This window comes from Homalodisca vitripennis, chromosome 6 (assembly GCF_021130785.1).
Source record: "Homalodisca vitripennis isolate AUS2020 chromosome 6, UT_GWSS_2.1, whole genome shotgun sequence".
Classification (NCBI taxonomy): Eukaryota; Metazoa; Arthropoda; class Insecta; order Hemiptera; family Cicadellidae; genus Homalodisca; species Homalodisca vitripennis.
In genome coordinates, this window is record NC_060212.1 from 115,722,782 (window position 1) to 115,742,970 (window position 20,189).

The 20,189-nt window shown below is 31.7% G+C and overlaps 1 protein-coding gene across 3 annotated transcripts in view; it reads right to left on the reverse strand.

Moving 5' to 3' along the window:
* Nucleotides 1–6,824: 6,824 nt before the first annotated feature.
* LOC124364767 (poly(A) polymerase type 3) overlaps nucleotides 6,825–20,189 on the reverse strand; it is a 30,422-nt gene continuing 17,057 nt past the window's right edge. The window contains exons 12-15 of one of the 3 annotated variants that reach the window (XR_006922653.1): nucleotides 18,664–18,795; nucleotides 18,173–18,243; nucleotides 17,353–17,483; nucleotides 6,825–8,613 (exon numbers count right to left, since the gene is read on the reverse strand). Coding sequence is in view for 2 of the 3 variants with exons in the window: in XM_046820496.1 (XP_046676452.1) it covers nucleotides 18,211–18,243; nucleotides 18,664–18,795 (165 nt within the window). In the remaining variant the exon portion in view is untranslated. Of the gene's footprint in view, nucleotides 8,614–15,160; nucleotides 17,484–18,172; nucleotides 18,244–18,663; nucleotides 18,796–20,189 lie in introns of those variants that run through there. The other 2 variants (XM_046820496.1, XM_046820494.1) reach the window with 2 other exon arrangements.

Consider the following 20,189-nt stretch of genomic DNA (forward strand, 5'->3'; position numbering starts at 1 on the left):
AGAAATCTTTAAAATCCAGTGTAGGAGAATCTAAAGATTTAAGCCCATTTATACGATTAATACTAGAGGATTTTCAAACTGTGTTTTATCGGTTACAACATTTAAATTTCATTTTAAAATTTAATCCTTACATTATGTAATTCGTTATGTTTACAATAAACAAGCTTTGAAGCCTTTCAAGCAATTAAGTTCAAACAGCTTTAATAATTTGATTAGCTAAAAAAATGTTATGTTAATGCATATCGATTAGCTAATATAATTCCTTATTTTACATTTTAATTTATAATCAATGACCGATGTACTTTTTATCAAGAGAAGTGTTACAATAAAAATAATATTAGGGTCCCGTTAAGTTACATGTACTCTTGGGACTACGTTTTTGCATGCTTTCATAACCAATCATGAGAACTCATGTAAATCCATATTATTCACATTTGCTCAACACTCCTCATAAACCATTTCCATTTTTGCTTAAAATGGAAAACGTTTGCTTACAATGGCAAATGTAATGGTGCCTGATAATACAGGGTGCGGCAGCATAACTTCCTTTTTTTAAATGCTCGCCATTCAGTTAGTTGATGTCATAGCGGAGCGCTAGTGGTCTCATTCAAGAGGGGGTACTCTAAAGTTTTGTCCCGACACGGTTCAGTCACCATCATGCGTTGGAATAGTGAGGAGCGTGCCTTTGCCGTTGAGGCCTACTTTTCAAGCGGATGTTCGATTATTGCAACACAGCGTGCATTTCGGAATCGCTTTAATTTAGCCCCGTTGGCTCCGGTCCCAGACCGCAAATCAATTGTTACATGGGTCACTACATTCAGACAAACTGCAAGTGCGACAAAATGAAGAACTGGAGTCCCTCGGCCCGTTAGATCACCTGAGAACATTGAAGCAGTGAGAGCGTCAATGTTGCGATCACCACGGCGTTCTGCGCGCAAACACGCATCTGCCCTTGGACTATCCGATCGTTCTGTGAGAAGAATTCTTCGTGATGATCTTCATTTTCATCCATATAAGATGGCGATAGTGCAGAAAATTTCAGAACGTGACTTCAATTCTCGGATGAACGCGTGTGAGCTTCTTCTTGTTGTCGTTCCCGAGGGTGCTATTGTTTTTTTTTAGCGAAGAAGCCCATTTTTATTTGAGTGGGTCGGTTAACAAACGAAACATGCGCTACTGGGCTGACACCAACCCTCGAGAATTGCATCAAAGGCCTTTGCATTCACCGGAAGTCACAGTGTGGTGTGCAATTTCCTCAGCTGGAATTATTGGTCCCTGGTTTTTTGAGGAAAATGAGGTTACAGTGACAGTGACTTCTGACCGGTATGTAAACATGCTACAGAATTTTTTTTCCCACGGCTAGAAGATTGGGATTTGGGGGACACTTGGTTCCAACACCCCTGTGGGTGGTGTTGTTGCGTATATTTCCAAAACCCCATAGAAAAAAATCACAAGGTGACAGATCGGGAGAACGTGCCATTCCAAATCGCCTCTAATTGAGATAAGGCGCTCTGGAAAGTTTTCCCTCAAAACAGCCATCGATGCTCTCGCAGTGTGTGCTGTTGCACCGTCTTGTTGAATGTAGTGACCCATGTAACAATTGATTGCGGTCTGGGACGGGGGCCAACGGGGCTAAATTAAAGCGATTCCGAAATGCACGCTGCGTTGCAATAACCGAACATCCGCTTGAAAAGTAGGCCTCAACGGCAAAGGCACGCTCCTCACTATTCCAACGCATGATGGTGACTGAACCGTGTCGGGACAAAACTTTAGAGTACCCCCTCTTGAATGAGACCACTAGCGCTCCGCTATGACATCAACTAACTGAATGGCGCGCATTTAAAAAAAGGAAGTTATGCTGCCGCACCCTGTATCTATATTTTAACTTACAAGCTTATGGGCCTGGTGCATAGGGCAGTGTTGAGTGTAAAAAGGTGAGTTATTATTATGAATATCATAGATTTTAGCGATGAACACACCGGGTGAAGCCATAATGGGCATGCTTGTTTTACGTGTCTAATTTTTATTTCAAGTGTCAATAGTTTTTATTACAGTTGGAAAGGAAAAACTACAGATATTTTGTTTCACCATGTAGGAACTTAAACTTTGTGACCATCAAATTATTTCTTTTGTATAGTTTTAATCTAAGAAATTTAAACTTATTATTATTGTTATAAATGTTAATGAATCTAATCATTGTAAAAATTTTACAATATCAATATTTGCACTAGTTTTATGAAATGATGCAGTAGTTGGATAGGAGCGTGAAAGACAGTGTGGTGTTATGAAAAAAATATAATTTTAATAATGTTCGATATCATAAACTATTGTTATATTCAGAGCGTGAAACTTCTGTCACCCCATTAGTTATTATTAATTTACTAAGTTAATTTCTTGCTCAGCCATGTCAGATATCCACATATTTCAAAACTATTGGGCCATTACATATCAGAACAAGCTATTTGATTTTGATTCTAAATCACACAACACATTTTATAAAATAGTCAATTACTTTAGTACTTGAATAAAAGTAAACCTACAAAAATTCTCATATTATCTAGGAATTAAGTCCGGAGTACCACGCCACGCACAAAGAGAAAAAGCAGTTTCCGAGTATAGCTGACTTTTCGCACACATCTCTCTGGATGAAGTTTCTCTACCAAACTTGGACAGTTTTATTTTACCCTCAACTTTGTAGTGAATAACAAAGTATTTAAAATATATAATAAACAGCGGGTTATTTATTTAAAAGAGTTTTATACAAATTATACGTAAAGAATTTCTTTAATTTCTCTAGGATTTGTGGGGGGGGATGAGGACCCCCTAAACCTCCCATATCTATGCCGCTGTTTGTGACATCCTAAGTTGTAATATCTTACTTATATGTGTCACAACATTCTGGTATGATTTATTTACTTTAACCCAGATTGTAGTTGTGTTAAGTCAGTCATCCACCTAAGATAGAGATCAGATTGCAGATTATTACACATTTTCAGTACAATCCGAACAGGAATATGAATCTGGTTGAATATATGAGAAATTATTTTATTATTTTCAGTCTATTTTATTATTCTATGGTGATAAGCTAAATGTCAGTCAGGTTTCTGAAATAAAAACAGGCAGTATAGGAGAAAGGGTATATATTTTTATTAAATTTTAAAATCAGTACAAGTATACAATGAATGTACAGAAAGAATTTACATTCACAATCCTTAACATTACATTATTGATAAATATCTATTAACCGGATCTATTGCTTTCAGAATAACTTTTTTCAACAGGAATATACTACATCTCAATGTAATTCATTTTCGTTTGGATTAAACAAACATGTATGTAAAATAGGTTACTGCAGGTCTAATTTATATGAATGGGGTTAATAAATAGAGAACTCATGGTAATTACTAAATAAACTTAAGAATGTTTAAATATTTTAATTAATAAAATTCAAATTATAATATCTATATTTCCCACTTATATATTACCATTATTTACATAAACACTCTTTTTCTTAATTTAACGATATCCTACACCAATTATGATGAACATCAGATAGGCCAGAATGTACCAGCAATCCAAAAATCATAAAAATTAACCAATAAATAAACAACATAATACAACAAAAAACTTAATTAAAAAGTAAACTATAATCCTTAATAATTGAAATTAAATTGAGACAAACAATTTAGTCTCTTCGAAAATTTACTATCCAGTAGTACTCTGTCAAAGAGTGTTTAAATGATAACTTCAATTTTGTAGAATTTTTATCTACGGGTTTTTATTTTCATACTGTGCTGTATAAAGTTATACTTTGTTTGGACAAACAATGCTGATATTGGAATAAATCTCAGATCTCCAAGAAAAATTACAAAGGTTCCAAACGGAATGATAATTGGTGTGATATTTATTTAAAGTATATAAAAAATGTTATGACTCACACGAGCAGAAAGTTATGAGGTCTTAATTATGTGGTTACTTGCTAATAACGGTTAAACCACAAGTTTTTGATGAGACCCCCGTTCCAGTTCTGAAGGAATAGGAAGATTCCTATATCTATAATACAGAGGAACTTGACCTAAATGTGAGCTAAAAATTTGGATCTCGAGACACTTATCTATGACTCCTTGTTTTATTATACTCGAAGTTTCTACACCTAAAAAAAACAAACACAAGTGGCCAAACTACTGCAGTATGCCACGCATTGTTAATACACACCCCTGCCCCACTTCTCTGATATATACTGGTTCACCGTACTTGTTTGTTTCTTTGGCACTACACATAGTCATAACTTAGATGTTAAAGAATGTCATAAAAATCTGATACAAGGAGAGTAAGATCTGAGATAGGTTCATTCCTAGATTTGTGATTAAGCCACAAGAATGTAAGGTTGAAAATTTAATAGCAACCTGATTAAATATATCCCTAAAATGTAAATTGTGAAATACATTTAATTAAACAAGGAACAAACAAATTTAACATTATTTTTGGAATACCTGGAACTCAGAACGCAATAGTAAGTTTAAAATAAATTTTATATATATATATATATATATATATATATATATATATATATAATATTTCTAGGAGTTTATAAAGTGTATTCATCTATTTTGAATGATAAAACCTTACTTGTTGAACAAAAAAGATAATTATAATATATTAAACTTTAGTTTTTCAAATACTATACATACAAAAAATAAATTTGTAAGAATCAGTTTACATTTACAGTTGAAATATAAGTTACAAATTATGTCTACTTATGTAGCGGAGTTGGAGGAATTTATACTGGTTGCATTCAGTTAGACATTGAGGTAGAGTTACGTTTAAACATTTCCATTTCTACTCATTTTCAATTACTGAAAAAATTTAGAAAGCCTCACTTTGGGATCCACTAACTTTCTAACAAAGACAAAAAATGTAAGTGAAAAAGTAAATGAGACTCTGGTACAAAGACTATCAATATTAGACCTTCATCGTAGCATAGAGGTAAGGCTGCGGCTCTTTACTGAGAGGTCCCAAGCTCAATTCTCGGGTAGGTCAATAAATATTTGTAAGTATGTTTGAACAGTTTTCACTTATAAAACGTGTAATATAATCAATTAAAATAACAGTGGCACTGAAAAAACCCTTTAAAGAAACAACATGTAAAGATAATGTTTCTGCCAATATCACATTGTTCTGTACAATTTTCTCAACAATACAGAATATTTTTATTTTAATCACTATATACAATAAAAACACTGACAATCAGCTTAGTATATTATTTTCCATCATTGCATGACTTAAGCGGTACAAAAACATATGAGGTACCATTCAAGAACAAAAACGGTGCATTGATACAACTTTGCTCACTTTCTCCTCCCAACTCAAGAGGCTTACGGAGCACCTTGTTTGTTAAGTTAGACACTAAACTGTTGTATTTACTTCATAAAAACATCTGCCACCAGTTTGTGAAGAACACGCAAAATAATCACTCTATTAAACCCGACATGAACATTTTTGCATCCATTGACTAACTCATTGAACACTTGATAAAACAGTTTACAGTAAAAAATCAATATGATTGTACATTTATCAATACTTATAATTACAAAAATTAGAGCTCATCTCCATAGTCATCCTACTAATGCGTGTACCCATCATGTAATTTACCGATAGATTACGTTTAAACTATCCAACAAATTTAATTTACCTACTAACGGAAGACGATTTGCGAAAGTGATCAGTGTATGACGTGTAACATTAAAACTACTCTCAAATTTCACGTTGTCCTCACAGTAAACTAAAAGATAAAACATACTACTACATATAGTCTACATCAACGTTCAGAAGAAGACAATATGTAATACGTGACTCAATGCGTTTGATACTACCTTCACTTAATACGATCTCTTTACTTGTCCCTTTAACGTTACCAATATTTATATTCAACTACACATTTTACACCAGCACATTTTTGTTATATCTTAAAACTAAAATTCATCACTTAATTTATATGATAAACATTTCTTGTTGTACACATGCAAGTCCTATATTTTATGAACACTATTTTGATACAATTACAAAAACTACCCTATGAACGTCTTGCCTTCACACAAAACATGTCCCAAACTCTCCGTTGGCTCTCGTTCTGTCAACAATTTACAGTTTTACATGACCACTGTTTTCACCTATCTTAAAAAGTCTTCAAGTTACAAGTCACCTCTCTTTTGAGCAAATTACTGCCTAAACACAGATAAAAAAACATAAAAGCAAACTTTTTTATACATCAACTGAAGTTTTATACTTACACAAGATTACACAACTTATATTAGTTCCTTTGTTTTACGTAGTAATTTACAGTTAACAAATCTCAATTATAATACACTGTAGACGTTTTCAACAAAGTGCATGATATGAACAAAATATATACATTAATAACAGACAACGTGGAACTAGTTTATGGCGTGTGTAGGTAGTACATGAAACTTGGATGGCCAGAAAAAAAATTTGATAAGAACGGCAATATTATTCTCTCCCTTTACAATATTATCAAGTTCATCCCTATTCCTGTAACTTATTCTTTTTGCATTTGCATGATTCAGACACAATATGTAGACATTTGTTAAAACAGGATAAAATTGATGTTTAGTATGAACACAAGCCAAACAAAACATACCATAGTACATACTGGTTAGCATAAAGTATATATTACAAATAATATTTAATAAAACAAAGTAGTTTTGAAAAGATTTAAGGCTATTTCGTTTTATTAAAATATATTTGTAATACAATAATAGTATGCCTATTTAGTTAATTTTATATATATATATATATATATATATATATATATATATATATATATTTATACATAAGGGTTACCAACCATACCTAAAATAATTTAATCCAAATAAACTACTGTAATAGCTCAAAGACAGCAGACCATAAAAGCTGCTTGGTTTTACTTGGGCGGGTGGGGAGGAAGGGGTGAGACGGACCATAAGCCCACACCGAAGAGGACTTACCTGGCATTAAGGTTCTTTTGTCGTTTGTCAAATCAAACACATGCATAAATCTTCAGTTTGGCCATGTTAGTATTGTGTTATTATTTACTCCAACAGAAATTTAATTATTACAAAATAAATGTAAAAATCTATTGGCTATCAAAAAAAAGACAATATTATTATTGACCTAAAAGAAAAATTTTTGTTATTTGCGAAAAATAAATTCGTGTTTGGTTTAGGTACTCGAGTTTATAAATGACCTCGAAACTCAGATTTTGTTATATTTAGTACGGATACCCATGAAATTGAAGCTGAGAATGAGAGTGAAATATAAGTAATCGCAATGAAGTAAAATAAAAGTTCTTAAAAACTTGGATTTGGAGCAATAAGTTACCTAAAGCATAACCTAGACATAAATCAAATATTAGAATTGTGGATCACAAATAATAATCATTTTTAGCCCACGCTTTAATCCATTGGCCTACTTCGACGGAATCGTTCTGTCACACATTGACAAACATCATAAATCCTCGACGGATTCACAAGGTGCAAGAATCAGTGTAACGATATAAGTGATCTGAACATTCAAAGCATCAAGTCAGCATGGCTGCATGTCTAAGGCTCTACTCTCGGATACAGGAGTTGGCCTTAGTCAAGTGTTCAATATCCGTGCCTGAAGTTAGGGATTTGTGTGCTCTGGTATATACTTGTATCGGATTTACTAGTCTGAGGAAAAGCTGGTGGGAGAGTGCACCTTGAATTAACGGTGGTTGGTTTGAGTGGAAGATAGGATCAGTGTGTTATTTCATGTTGTTGCAAGACATTTACTATCAAATCAAGACAATAATAATCGCTTTTAAGAGTTAAGAAACCATTTATACCATAATACAAAACTATGAAAACCTTGTGCTAAAATTGGCAGGTCATTGGTTTAACTTTTGTAGTGTGATAAATACGACGAGGATGAATATCTTCTAAAAACATGCCAAGTCTTTACTCAATGACCGTTACAAGAATTTGCATTAAAGCAGCTATATCTTGTTCTTTCTTCTAATTCTCAAAATCCTACAACAAAAACTTAATTTTCTGAGTTATAAATGATACTAATTGGTATTTTTTTTCTGGGTTATAAATGGAACAACTGGAGTACAAACTGTATAGAAACACTATACGAAAAATACGCGTACAGTATTAGAAGTATTAAAATAATGAGTTGAATAAATATAGAGGTAACCCAGTAGCGAATTTATGGATACCCAGGCAGTGTTAAATATTCAGACTGTTATAGACAAGCAAACTTTTGAATTTATTAATCCAGTACCTCTTGCTGGACGCAGTAAGAGCCAGTCTGCATCAATATTACAGAACCAACATTCGTATGGCTCCTACATTCAAAAAGTATTTTCCAAGATGCAATTGTTTTTAAGGGGAAAAACGTAGAAGTCATAGACATTATATTTTTATTAACTCCATGTCATCTATCGAGATTGCAAGATTCCAGACTGATTCAGGGTCTGATGTGTTCGCTGGTCGCTGCTAACCGATGGTAGAGGTTGATGGCCTAGTCGAGCCAGTGTCCATATCGAAGAGATTCAGAAGATCCATGGAAGTCCACAAAAATTGAAGTCATCTGCAAAAGAATATTTTCCACACATTTAAGAAACAGGTTAATACATAACATGCAATTTGACTACAATTTTTTTCAGGACACAAAACGTTATTGTCAGAATGGTGATCAAAGCCGATGTGAACAACAATATTGATTTTAATTCTGAAGCACAAATGCAGAGAAGCCTTCACAACTACCAAACACTCACCAAGTTAGGCTATTCTAAATGAAGACGCTGTTTCTCCATTCCTTCAAGCCCTAAACAAAATGTCATTACTTTCTATACAGTCCACACTCTAAAAAAACCCAGTTTTTCAAGTTTTTTAGTTTTCAACTAACTTGACGTTTATAAAAATTACACAAAGTGTAACAATCAAAAATTATCTAAAAATATTGGCAAAATATAAAAAGACTCAAACCACTCTGGCCATCACAATTTTACTACCTACACACTGCCATGAAACATGAACTGATACGATTAGTACAAATAGTATATGACATAATAATGATTTTTAAAAAACATAGTTTTTAAAATATTAAAACTAAATTATAATATATGATTCATATAAATCAATTCATTACTTTTAAATTGAAAACGATTTCTCTTCAACATATCTGTAAAATGTATATCCACGATTGTTATACACATATGAAGAGTCCAGCTAACATTTTTCCTCCCAGAAGATCTGAATATTTTGATTGCTATTTACATACTGGATAACAGTATTTGGATTGCCTATTTTAAGAGGCCCTATTCAACTTAAAAAGAAACAATATTACTTAACCTAATTTCAGGTTGGCTGATAAACATCATCCAAGCCCTTTAATTTCTTTAATTTTTTATTATCTTAATAAAAAAAATTTATTTTATTTTATTTTCACCTTATATAATTTTATACAATCAATGCACTTACTAAGTGTATGTAACATAACATTTTATTTATTGTATTTTTATTCACATTTTTATATTATGCTGACCATTTCCAATTATTTACCACAACCAGTACTTCCAGATTAAACGGAGGCCACCAATCCAGAGCACACTGCAACTGTTATGATTTTACTACGTGTATTGTAGAGAATAATTTTTCTTCACTTTGAGATAGCTATCAAGATCGGGGAAGTTATATCTTGCCCGAATCGGTCAAGATCATTAGACCGTGTGGTTTAAGAATATTTAAACAACTTGCCCGTGTGGCTTATCAGTACTCGCAATCTTACCGTATATTTTATTTTGAGATATTTTTAGATCTCTCTAGCATTTTTGGTCAGAAGCTTTAGATTTTTATATTTTACTAATCGGTACTAACACACGGGATGATTTTTCGTTCGTCGCTATCACAGAAGGTGATGCTGCCGCTCGTAATGATAGCCCAGGACATTACTGCCAGCCTGTTCGATAGTTCCTTTTACAAGGTATATTTTTAAAAATATTATGGCTTTCCAAAAGTTATAACAGGAGCACCGTGCTCTGAATGGGTGGCTCCCATTTAACCAGAAAGTACCTATTTAAATTTTTACAATCTCTTGAAGGAAATGATACTGGGTTTACATATCTAAGTTAAACTGAAACACTGAGACGAAAAATATTACTTACATATTTTTAAGTGACTGAATTTTTACACCCAGACCATCTCGAAAAACTGTCAGCACATAAAATATAAGGATATACAGAAAGCATCTAACATTGTTATTTCCCTTAAAATGAACTTTACTCTATGGTGAAAATTTGAATTACTGAAATGTATTTAATAAAAACAATTCCATTTTGCAAGTAATAACTATTCAGTGGTTTAAATGTGACTAATCTAGATTCAATACAACTGGTTAAATTTGAATTACTGAAATGTATTTAATAAAAACAATTCCATTTTGCAAGTAATAACTATTCAGTGGTTTAAATGTGACTAATCTAGATTCAATACAACTGGTTAAATTTGAATTACTGAAATGTATTTAATAAAAACAATTCCATTTTGCAAGTAATAACTATTCAGTGGTTTAAATGTGACTAATCTAGATTCAATACAACTGGTTAAATTTGCCTTCTCTTTTTACCAAGTTTATATACAAACACAGGATACTTAAAAATTCAAGAAACCTTTTTTTCACAATAAAATGTCACTTTACCATCTGCTTCTGCCTTACCGTTTTCACTTGTGCTACTAAGCTATTGACATGAACACTTTTGTAAAATCTCCTTATTTGATCAAATATTTAAAATATATATTTCTTAATAATAGGTGACAAAAAGCTGTGTTCAAAAAGTGAGCGCACGGAAAAAGGAATTCTGAAGGATTCTCTTCATTTTGAGAAATCAAGTCTAAGTAAAATGTCCAAAGTTCTGGTGGCAAGTTCCAATACTAACTTTTGTATAGCACAAATGAGCCAACTTTGACATGGTACTTAAGTGTTACTTAAGCTCAACAATTACAAATTTGCACATAAAATCAAGTATTTCTTATGGAAACCTCTTAAGTACCTTACATACTTAATTTGAGTATGCAGTAAGATTATATTTATATCTGTAAATCATATGACACAATTTTGTAAAGATAACAACCTTATCGAGATATATCTAGAACATTCTTACTAAACTTATAACAATTAACCCTTCAGCGTAGTTTTCTGTGAGTCATGGTCGGAAAACCCACCGCACTGCCGTGGTTTTCATGAATATGGCTTTTGTGTAAACAGGGTAACTATATACAATTCACTTGTCAACCATGATGTTTTTTATACTGAGATATATTTGTTATTAATGTTAAAGTAGGTCAAATGAAGAGTCGAAAACAAAGATATAAACTATTATAATACAGAAATTAATGTTCTTTTCAAGTGCAGTCTTCAACTCACACTGAGAGTATTAGTACATAATAGTTATGTGGGTTTATACAGTTTTTGAGCTCTCGAGCATTTGCGTTCGTGATCAAACCCTCTAGAATTATCTTTTTAATGGCATTAACGAAACCACCTCTTTAAATAGTTCTTATCTGAAAAATATCAAAATTCTAGAGGGTTTGATATAATTAATGCTGGAGAGCTGAAAAATGTTACAAACTCACATAACCGATTTAAATGCCATGTGCAATTATGAGGCTGCTGCACGGTAAGTAAAGAAAAAGAAAGACTTTGACCTGGCGATAAGGATTGTTATCGTTGGTTATGTATAAATACCTTCATTGTCCACCTTCTTATTTATGTTTCTTTTATCTTTAGAAACGCATTACGAGTATCATACACCAAAATGAAAAACACTGTGGGTAACAAGTGAATTTTATGCCACTATCAATCATTGTATCATTTTGTCATTAGTATGCTTTGTTTTATTCAGCTAGTTATCTTTAACCTAACAGATTATTTACATCCATCAACTGATTGTTTAAACGTTATATTTAAAAGTTTGTTATTACCATTGGAAGAATTTATTCATTTTTTTAGTAGCAGTCCATTGCTGCATATTGCAGGTTTTAAGTACTTTTATGGGTGGATTTAAATCCATGAAACACAGTGTTATACATTTTGTATCAGTTTCTATTGTATAGTGGCATATGTGCCAAATCCTATTATCCGTTACATTTACTGCTAATAAGAAACGCTTGGTTTACATGTTTTTTATTACTCAGTGTTAAAATATTACCGTTTTAGGCAATACGAGTCTAAATATTTTTGAAACACAACAAAAGCTAAATAGTGTACAAGTGTTGTAGTTAATTGGTCTTGTAGGCCTAGCCTAACTATAAAAATGTTGTTACGGTATTATACAATGTGAAAAGTTACAACATAACTTATATTATACGTGTTCTCATTATTTCAAACAGTTATTTTTTACTATATTTAAAAAAATAACCTTATAAACATGGAAATAGCAGTGACTGGGTGGCCAACTAATGACGGAAGTCGCAGTAAGCAAACTCACAAAATTACTTACGTTGAAGGGTTAATTTACAGTCATTAATATTTTTTATTTTAATTGAGAAATCCCCATGCATTGATAAATATCAAAGGAATACTAAACTTTAATCACCTTCGTTTATATAATTCTTTTACCATACATCTCTATACCAGTGCAGGGTGGAAACAAACCTTCTTTCTTCTGTTATGTATGATATTATTAAGTTTATTGGTATTTATAAAATTTAAATACTGAAAAACTAAAAAGATAAAATAGAGAAGTAAAACTTGAAACTCCCATATGTTGTACATGAAATAATTGTTCTAATAGTTCTATATTGTACACGACTATGATCCAGATGACCATGACTAATACTGAGTTAAATGGAGGACAAAACCAATATGTTAAACCAATTTTTCTCAGAGTAAAGTAACAGAATACATATAATTATTCACCATTATATGCAACATTACTTATTTTGTTAATTTGAACATTTTCACTTTTTATACCAAAATCGCAGAGTGTATACATGTGTACATATGTTCACCAAAATAAATTACATTCCACTCGAAACTAATTAAATTAATAAGTAATAAGTGTTATTCAATTGGATTACAATTTGCGTCAGTTATACCTTCAACTACTTTGAATACATAAATGATACAATGTTTTTAACCCATAGGCCTAGTTGTTTAATGGCATTAAAGTCTACACAACCAATTAATACAATCGGTTGAAAACGTAAACATTTGCTAAAATCGTTAAAAACCAATCGTGATTTTCTTTGTGATTAGATTTTTAATGGATTTCTTTTTAATTGTATTTACTAACCAGAAAGTTTATTTGTTTGCTTGTCAGACAGTTTGTTTACTTTTTAAATTTAATATATTAAATTAAAAAGAACATTTTTTACAGTAATTTGAATTTAAACGTCCTGTAATGATAATTCTTAATTCTTAAGTAGAATATAATTTAATGTCCCAATTCAAGGATTTATACTATTTTTGCACTAAGACTTAACACAAGTTAGCTGCCAGCGGTACATCTTAGGCTCTGCTTTTAACATGGGGCTAAAGTTTACAACTGAATTTTCAATTAGTAATTGTCTTAATGCCAATGCATAGTTAAAGGTATGATTATATATTAATATTACTTGTTTATAATTTACATTCTACACGGATTCCCCCAAAAAACTCTATATAGAACATGAATTATAAACCATTAGTATAACAACATAATTTTGATTTTAGCAATTAATTACAACTGAGATACTAAAACCTAAGTTTAAGTGAAACATTTGTATGTTTTGAGACAAATTCCTCTTTATAACAGTTTTTAAACTTTTACCCCATGGAATCCCTGCCATCGAAATAAATAATGGTAAAAGCAAAGCCTCCGATAGGCAGCAGGCAACTAACTAGCAGACAGTAACATTAAATTGCATAATACAAGTAATAATAACGTTAAAATTTCCAAAAAATATAACGCATACCAGTTTAGAATCAAGTATAAGTACTTTTGATGTATGTACCGATGAATTAAAATTATCTTAATAGGCCATGGGTTAACAGGGTGTTTAAAAGGTAATTATTCCTTAATTTTATTTGATGATAAATACAAAGTAGTTTAGAAATATTGTAATTATTCCAAAGAATTATACACCCAATCAGAATAAATATCTGATAATTGGATTCTTGAAACTCCATATACGCCTAAACATATGTGACTTAATTTTCAACAAAGACTCTTAAGCATATTTCTCTTCATTCTAAAATGGTATACCCAGCAATTACTCGTATTTTAGAGGTGAGAATTCTTATACGAACCGGTTATATCAGGTGTAGATGGGTACAATTGAACACCTTTGTCCTTGAATACGCCAATGGACAGAAGCTTTCCATTCAAACAGAACATATGTCTGTGTAAAAAAAACTTTTCTATGTATTAAGTACACTCGTACTTTACCCAACTTCTCTTAAGATAGCACATCACGATACCAGTGCTGACAAATATTCAAATGAATATAATATAGATTTGGAAAATCAAATTATAACACATTCGGCTTAATTCCTCATGTTTGCTTACATGAACAAGCTTCAACTTATATGTTGGTACGATATTGCTTTAAAAATATTTCCGAACGTACCCAGAATTTGTACAAAACCACTTTCCTATTTCATGAGGTTTAATATCATGAATCAAACTTCTTTAGATAAATCAATGCCCAAACCTGCCTCTTCTTGAAAACTAATTTCAGTGACTTAATTTGACTTAATTAAAAACTAGCAAAATAAATATTCACAGAAGACTTCTTCAACTGTAGCTCGCATTCAAAAAGTATTTATTCACTTCATTATAGATAACTGTTGTTTTATATTATTGGTCTGTTAATTTCAAATGGTAAATAATTATATAAGCTATTTAGTTTTACCTGTATAACTCATTGTCCATATAAATTTTATTCTAATCTACGTTTTACTTGTAACTTGTTATAATATTACAGATCATTTGTAGACTAACCTCTTATACTTGTATTTATACTTATGGTATTATCTTGCCTAAGGTTATCCATTCCCATTCCCATTACTTTCAAAACCTTTATTTTTAGTCTAATAATAGTATTACCATTAATATAATTCATTCAGAATCTGGAATTAAAATAATCAACATAAATACCTCCTTTAAGAATTTAATAAAAGTGATTGTTATTTTTAAAGTTTTCACCCAATACGGTTGAATAATCAAGAACTTAATAATTAATAAAAAAAAGAATGGGCAAGACAAATAGTGAACTGAGTTTTAAAAATTTCAAAAAATATCTATTTGATCTAAATGAGTTGGTAAATAATAAAAAATATTATGGTGGAATGAGTGAACAGAGATAACTGATTATGACACCTTTTACAACTGATGGTGTCAGTAATTAATAAATAATTAGTTTGGAAGTAAAGTAATAGACTTTTTATTTTACACTTACCCTCCAGCAAGTACCGCATACACACACTACACTATTTATCATAGAGGTTTACTCAAAATCGAAAGTGACAATGATGTTTGATGTTTTTGCTGCATCGTCATATTTTTAAAAAGATTAGACTTTGTATCAAATTACTGTCATCTACTAATCATATACAGAAGACAAAATTTAATGAATAACATGCCCAATGCATTATTCATAATTTTAAATGCTGTTGAATTCTTTGCCAGAAACTTATTGAAGTCTTCTACAAAATTAAGTGTTACATATTAAATGATGAACTCAGGAGATTTGATGAAGGCCATAAATTGAAGAAAAGAAAGGGACCAACACGAACATTTAAATGAATCATCAAAACAGAAGAACATTGTTCTGGAGTTTGAAAACTCCAGGATAGGAAGTTAAGGTTAATTTAAAAGAGCTCAAGTTCTAAAAAATGTTTTTTTTTTTATTTTTGGAATGCTCGATAAAATACAGAAAATGTTTACAGAAAATAAATGAAATAATATTGAAATGTATATACAAAACATAACTATCTAATATCATAAAATGAAATAGGACCCATTTCAAAATTTCTCTCGCCCATTCTCTCAGCTTTTATAATCTTAGTCTAAGCTTAACTGCTACATCCTTCAATAACAGAGTAAATCATAGTTGTCTATAACAATTAACTTACAATGATACAAACATATTAGGTACTTGAATATGTCAAGGTTGACAGCACTTTTCACATTTATACATACACTTATCATCCAATGGATGTCACAGGAAAATTTCAAATTTTACATAATGATTTTAACTATATTCAGATATTCAATACAATTGCTTATTAGCAGGATTTTAGTGTCATTATAGTTGAATGAAATTCACAATGGTTTCGATGATTGTATACATAAATGAGGCAGTGGAACATGCACAAAACAGAATAACACAGTGGAATGTCCAGCCGAAAAAACAATATCAAGATTATTAAAAATACAAGGAAATATTGTTCATATTAAAGTTTAGATAGCATTGATAATTGCCTTACTTTATTTAAATGGTTTGATATGAAACTAAATTCAATTGAAATCCAAATATTTTGTAGTGTATAATGAAAGTTTATAAAAAAAAAAATAATAACAAAAGAAACGTAAATGGAGGAATATTTTCTGAGTTCGAACAAATTTATTGTATTCATATGTACTCTCAGTTAACATGTAAAATACCATATTATCATTTTCAATTCCTCCATAAAATAATAAAAAGTTAAATTGCTGGCAATGGCATTTATAAGAGTATAACAATTCCACAATTAACAAAAAATCTTTTTCTAGCATACCACCTATTTAGGTTTAATAGAAACACGCTCGTTTACAAATACCTCAAAAACTGTTCTTATCAATTAACCTCTTGGATGATAAACAAATACCAAACATCACAATTTAGAGGCAAGTCGGTAATACATTTACATTATAATACTGAAAAAAAAAAACTTGTTGACAGTAATTTACATTGCAAACAACTAACAAAGAACTGTACAAAATAAAGTAGCTTACATTAACATATACCCAGTCGAATAATGAGGCACTCCTAAAAGTGGATTTAATCAAAACGTTTATAATCTACTACGACATGTTACCAGTCTGTGGGGAGAAATCCCGCAAAACGTCACGTAATAGACAATTTCGTAAAATTTCAAAAATGTCTAGGCCTAATATTTTATATTTATTTATTTTTATAAAAAAGTAATAAAACACTTCCAGTACTGTATCGTACCTAAGTTTACAAGAAACTTCAACCAATATACAAACTTTTAGACTGTTTTTGAAAAAAATTTAATAATGAATATTAAAAAAAAAATTGGAACAATTGTGAAGTAACTGTAACAAGAAGACGGGCGCTATACCTGTGAAGGCAGTATCCAAAGCAGAGAGGACGAGATAGGCTATGGAGGTCCAATCCATAGCCACACACTAGATAAGATAAATTACACTTAACAACTATGGTGCCAACACCCCAGCAATCCTCAATCTGCTTCTGTAACATCATTGGTTTCATATTACTCTGCAACATTGCCGTTTCTAGCAAAACATTACAATTAATTGTTCACAATAAATGTAAACAGGTGCTACAAAAAGTACATAAAAATCAAAATAGAAGGAGGGGACAATAAAAATGCATGTCAATTTATCCTCAGTATAGAATTTTAAAAGTACTTAACCCTTTGAGGTCATGTTAAAATAAAGCTTTTTAGTTGTCCCCAGATCATACTGATTTATTTTCGTTTATTTTAGACCTTTATGAAAATAAAACAATTGTATACTCAAACTAAAAAAAAGTAGGACAAACCCCCCTGTCAACACATGATCATTCCCCAAAGGGTTAAAAGGGTTCAGTGTTTGTTTAATTTTTATTGAACAAAAACACTATCACATAAAGATAAAAATCAGTAACTTTGGAAATTTTTTCTATGATTATTATGATAAATGAAAAGTTATTCTGAATCAATTAATTACAAAGACAAAATTTAAAAATGTAATTAGCATCACTGCAACATATATCTACTAGGTACACTAAGCAGAAGTATTACAATGTTCTTTATATAAAAAAACAAACTTTAGTGAATTTGGAGTGTTTTGACATTTTTTAGACAATTTAAGTTTTAGTTATACAAAAAATATATAACAGTTTTTGGCTAAATTTACAAATTGACTTAAAATACTTACTGTATTCAGTGTAAGCCGGTCTACTGTGCTACTAGGGGTCATGTACACACCACCTCTTCTTTGGCACTTTCCTACAACATACAAAAAATGGGTAAAATCATTATATACACTATAAACTGATCTTTTGATTTTTTTAAATAGAGACTATTTAATACTGAACACTGACTGCACATGTGCATTTCATTTAGTGACTCACGTTGTTTAGTATTATTGAAGTCTTTGAAAAATTATAAACATCAAACATAAAAATTTTAAATTTGCTTGTCAAGAAAGTTTGTTTCCTCTATGTTTATAATCCAATCATTGTCTAAAGTATTGTTGGGCTGTTTCAAGTTCAATTTGGTTCTTTATTATTATTTATTTATTTTATTTTAATGCAATGTTATCTGCATTAATACAGCTGATTCTGAATAATTAAATTAATATTTATATACTATCAAAACGTAATGTAAACACTTAGCCACAGTAAGGAGTAATCTGTTCATATTCACCTCTTTCGTAACTGGCAAACTGACAGAAGCTTTGACTACTGACGGCCTGTACAATCTATCATCCTCTGAGAGAGCCGAGTTGGAGTCATCAGTGCTACACTGGACAGTGAGGGAGTTGTTCGGAGAGTCATCCTAGAGCCAATTAAAACACCAGTGTAGAAATTTTATTGATAAAAAGTACACAACTTAACTTAAGTACACATTTTAAATTGAGGGTTAAGTTAGTTTTAGGTGAATTAAGTTTCATAAAAACAAAATAACTGTTAAAATAAATAAAAATATATTAATATTCATTTTGTAAAAAAAGGATTAAACTCAAAAAGTCAAAAACATGGGCTATTCAAATGTTGAGCCCTTTTTACAATTTATTTTGTGTTAAAAAATAAATTTGTCACAGAAAAAGTTTTACTCTCTCTAGAAAACATGTGTGAAAGTTATAAAACTTTAACAATTGAATTACTAACGATGTACTGCACCTTTACTCATTGCACAAATTAATTTAAACAAATAAGGCTATTGACAATAAGTTAAATGATAACAACCATTAATAGTATAGCAAGGGTAAATAAACACCTAGATTACTAAAAAAAGTGTCGTATTAATTATATATCTCAAATAAATTTAAAATAAATCCTATAGGCATCCAATTGTACACCATAATTAATTGATCACATTTTTCGATTACCTTAAATTGAAACATTTAATATTCATCACTATGTTTCAAAGAATTGGCAACCTCTTCAACATGAGAATATTATAAATACAATATATAGTCGCGTAGGTTATTTAGCCACTCTTCAAATTACTTTAACATCAAGCATATATAAATGCCATCTCTCGTCAAAGCTACTACAACGCCATTTTTGGCGACTGCAACGAGAGCGAGTTACTTCCAAATTTCCTTTGTATTCTGTCTATTTCACATCGATGTGAACATAATCGAACTGTTGCTTCAATATCTTCATTCGTGTTAAGCACAGCATCCACTGCGACCGGCCCGGTCCAGCCCAGCCCGGTCCAGCCCAGCCCGGACTTTTATACTCTGTCAAAATGCATACGATCAAATGAAAACCACGCCCACTGGCCCGGCGGGCCCGCCCATTTGATTGCGTGTATTTCGATTGCACAAAAAGGCCGGGCCGGGTTCACTCCGGCCTAGCACCGCCCACTGCGGCCGGGCCGGCCTTTTTGTGAAGTCGAAATACACGCAATCAAATGGACACCTACCAACTGCGACCGGCCCGGCCTCGGTTGGCTCTTCGGGTGCCGTGTGGGCCGAGTCATCCCGGGCTGGGCTGGGCCGGGCCGGCCGCAGTGGGCGGGTGTCCCTTTGATTGCGTGTATTTCGACTTCACAAAAAGGCCGGGCCGGGCCGCCCGCAGTTGGTGGGTGTCGATTTGATTACTTGTATTTTGACTTCACAAAAAGGCCGGGCCGGCTGTAGTGTGCGGGTGTCCATTTGATTGCGTGTATTTCGACTTCACAAAAAGGCCGGGCCGGGCCGCCCGCAGTGGGCGGGTATCCAT